Source organism: Rhincodon typus, chromosome 2, assembly GCF_021869965.1.
Source record: "Rhincodon typus isolate 14 chromosome 2, sRhiTyp1.1, whole genome shotgun sequence".
Lineage (NCBI taxonomy): Eukaryota > Metazoa > Chordata > Chondrichthyes > Orectolobiformes > Rhincodontidae > Rhincodon > Rhincodon typus.
This window is the reverse complement of record NC_063333.1, coordinates 42,992,708-42,996,162: the sequence shown is the minus strand read 5'-3', so window position 1 is coordinate 42,996,162 and position 3,455 is coordinate 42,992,708. Positions and strand designations below refer to the sequence as shown.

Below are 3,455 nucleotides of genomic sequence, written 5' to 3'. Positions count from 1 at the left end.
CCCCTACCGCATCCCAAAACCAGTCCAGCTCGTCCCCGCCTCCCTAACCTGTTCTTCCTCCCACCTATCCCCTCCTCCCACCTCAAGCCGCACCTCCATCTCCTACCGACCAACCTCATCCCGCCCCCTTGACCTGTCCGTCCTCCCTGGACTGACCTATCCCCTTCCTAACTCCCTACCTACACTCACCTTTCCTGGCCCCATCCCCGCCTCTTCGACCTGTTTGTTTCCTCTCCACCTATCCTCTCCTCTATCCCTCTTCTATCCGCCTCCCACTCTCTCCCTATTTATTTCAAAACCCCCTTCCCCTCCCCCTTTTCTGATGAAGGGTCTAGGCCCGAAACGTCAGCCTCTCTGCTCCTATGATGCTGCTTGGCCTGCTGTGTTCATCCAGCCCTGCACCTTGTTGTCTCGGATTCTCCAGCATCTGCAGTTCCCACTATCTCTGAAGCAATATAGAGATTACAGATTGTATACTTACCCTAGCATTCAGCTGAACAATTTGATTAGAAACATTCTGAGGGATATGACCTCCACTGGTTTTCAATTCCACAATGTCATCCTTATTTTTTCTAATCTAAAATTACAGTAAAACAATTAAATTAATGTTATGAAATTATAAAAGACATCTGCAGCTATATGAAAAGCACAACTGAAAGTCAGTATTCAAATATAGTTAAAAACTAATGTCCAACATTCAGGATTACCTTTACATGTTGAAGCTCAATATACAATTTAGTGACTGAAGCAGAACATTTCATTGGAAACATGTCTGTTTAGTCTGGTGAAATAATAGTCTTGTTCGAGTTACTTACTTAAAAATACTGTCTCCACTATCTCGGTTATTTACATTCCTCATTAAATGGCAACACAGTATTTTAGAGGTCAGACATTATCAGTTACTACCTGAATGAGTTGTTGTTCCAGATCATCATTATTTAATTTAATCCTCCCAGATGATGAAGTCTTGAATTCAATATTCTTTAGGTTGCCAGTTTGAAATATCAAATTGCCATCATTTGAAGTTATTCTTGGTCTTGTAATAAAAAGAAGACACTTGAACAAACAGGAATTAAAAGCACAATGTACACCAGCTACAAAATTACATGTATACATTTGTTGTTCTTCAAAACCTAGCAGTTTTCTCTGAAATTAATAAAATGCTATTATTAAATAATTAAATAATACCCACTGATCGTTGCTGATAGCAGATCTCAGTCGATCATTTCTTTCATTTCCTGATTCACATTTTAATATAGAAATTGCAATTAACAGGCAGACAGAATAACTGGAGTAAATCATGTTAGCTGCATATCCTCACAAGCTCTGCTGCTTAGAATGGTTGTTGATGTAATTGTTCAAACTCCAAATTTTAAACAAGGCGTACCTTTAACCCAACCACATGTACCTTGACCATATACCTCATAAGATTAGATATAAAATTATTCTAAAGTACTATCTGCCGGGTAAAATATAAGATAGCATAAAAGTGATAATGCTGCAGGAGCTAAGCATCTAAAATAACTATTGTTGCACTTTTTTTTCTCTTTCCACATCTCATAGCATAGCACTTCAGATAAGCTCACCAAAAATCTTTGATGTAGGGCCAATTTACAATGTCACGTTCAGATGTTTTGAAAACACAGATCATAAGATGGATCAGGTAAGCCCCAGTACCAGCATTGCTGATTTCCAAATTATAGTTGTTTTTTAAGAGGATCTGGTGACAGACTTGGACCCACCAAAACCTACCCACATAAATAACATAGGAAATATACAGAAATAAAGGACAGGAAAAGATTATATGCCCTCTCAAGTCTTCTCAATTGAATGTTTTGAATTCTACATAACATCACCCCTAGAGGCAATACTCTTTCTGCCAACAACCATACGATCTCTTGGAAATGACTAAAATCACAAAGGAGAAAAAAAAACATTTGGATCCAGAAAGTTTCTTCCTAATCTTTGAGAACAATCAAGCAAGTTGTAGAAGACTACATGCAATTTGGGAGGCACAATTCCAGTACATTCAAAGTAAGGATATGTTGATCAGACATAGAAGCCAATCTAGTTCTGTGCATATGTAATTTATACTTATGTCTGCTGGTACTTTCTCAGATCAGAAGTCCCAAGGCACCAGGTTGTAGGAGAAGGTGAAATCTGACAAAGGGGCTATGCTCTGAAAGCTTGTGATTTCAATTAAACCTATTGGACTATAACCTGGTGTCATGTGACTTCTGACTTTGTCCACTGATTCCATCACTGGTACATTCACATCATCACTTTCTTAGATGACTAACGTAAGTAGTCTATCAAATAATTTCATCATTTTAAATACAACAATCAAATATTTTTGGTCTATGGTTAGTAAATTGGAAATCTGATGCTCTGTGGAAATCGTTTCGAGGAAGGAAAGGTATGCTTGCATGTTGGGTTTTGGATACCCAAGAAGAATCACTCCAGGAATGAAGCAGATTTAGCATGTTACTGGAAGTATCTCTTTGCTACAACAATTTAATGAAGGAGGAATTGCATCTTTGATTCTGTCCCTTCCATACCAACATCATTGGAGTCTGTGAGAGCAGGATGGGAAGAAAATTGCATTTGGAATTATTCCCTTGTTTTTATATACTGGAGAATGTGGATGTTAAATCTTCTCTTAGATTTCTTGGACGGTCTACTGTTTTCAGGTGTTAGGCGCATATTCACGGTGGAACATAAAAGTATTCGATCTCTCCAGCAATCATTTACACTTGAACAGCTCAGGTGACATGCACATCTTTCCTAGCCTGATCTCAGACAATGACATAGTCCAGGACGCAGCAATCACAGATGTTTCTACATTATTTCATTTCTAAATGCTGATGAAGCCATGTGGTTGTGATGGTGAATCTGTGCACTTCAAAAAGAGGAGGAAACACTGGAATTTGACTTCTCCACTCTCTTTCCCAATGTTGCCCTTCCACGTGGTAGAGATGCATCTAACTCTGTCATTAAAACGCCCCAATAGATTCAGTTTGTCTTGTTTTGGAACAGTTGTCAATGATAGAATATCATACAGAATCCAGAACTGTTTAAAAGAGCAGTAGAATAGGGAGTCGAAGCAAAAGCACGATGATTGTGGTCCATAGGTTGCCATTAAATGGAGGGCATAAGGTCATGAGCTAGTCATTAATGCCAATTACGAAATTCTGCACATATATTTACTATTTTTGATGGTCCATCCAATTCCATGAATATGATGATTTTCTTCACTTTCTCATTCCAGAAGAAAGCATATTGACTTCCTTCCTCTCTGTGCTGACTTTCCACATTTTGTGGGTTTTCACTGAGAACATCAGCATTATATTATACCTCACAAGCCTAAAGAATCAATGATTGTTCTCCTTTCAGAGCATTCTTTGTTAGAATTGTTACATGCACAAACTCCAGACACAGAAATGCTTGTGTTCTAT

The 3,455-nt window shown here is 38.4% G+C and overlaps 1 protein-coding gene across 1 annotated transcript in view; it reads right to left on the bottom strand.

The window, feature by feature from the left end:
- Window positions 1–2,703, bottom strand: part of cubn (cubilin (intrinsic factor-cobalamin receptor)) — a 266,050-nt gene extending 263,347 nt beyond the window's left edge. Inside the window, exons 1-4 of the mRNA XM_048606979.1 lie at window positions 2,633–2,703; window positions 1,792–1,908; window positions 907–1,036; window positions 482–577 (exon numbers count right to left, since the gene is read on the bottom strand). Coding sequence (XP_048462936.1) covers window positions 482–577; window positions 907–1,036; window positions 1,792–1,908; window positions 2,633–2,703 — 414 coding nt within the window. The remainder of the gene's footprint in view (window positions 1–481; window positions 578–906; window positions 1,037–1,791; window positions 1,909–2,632) is intronic.
- Window positions 2,704–3,455: the final 752 nt, after the last annotated feature.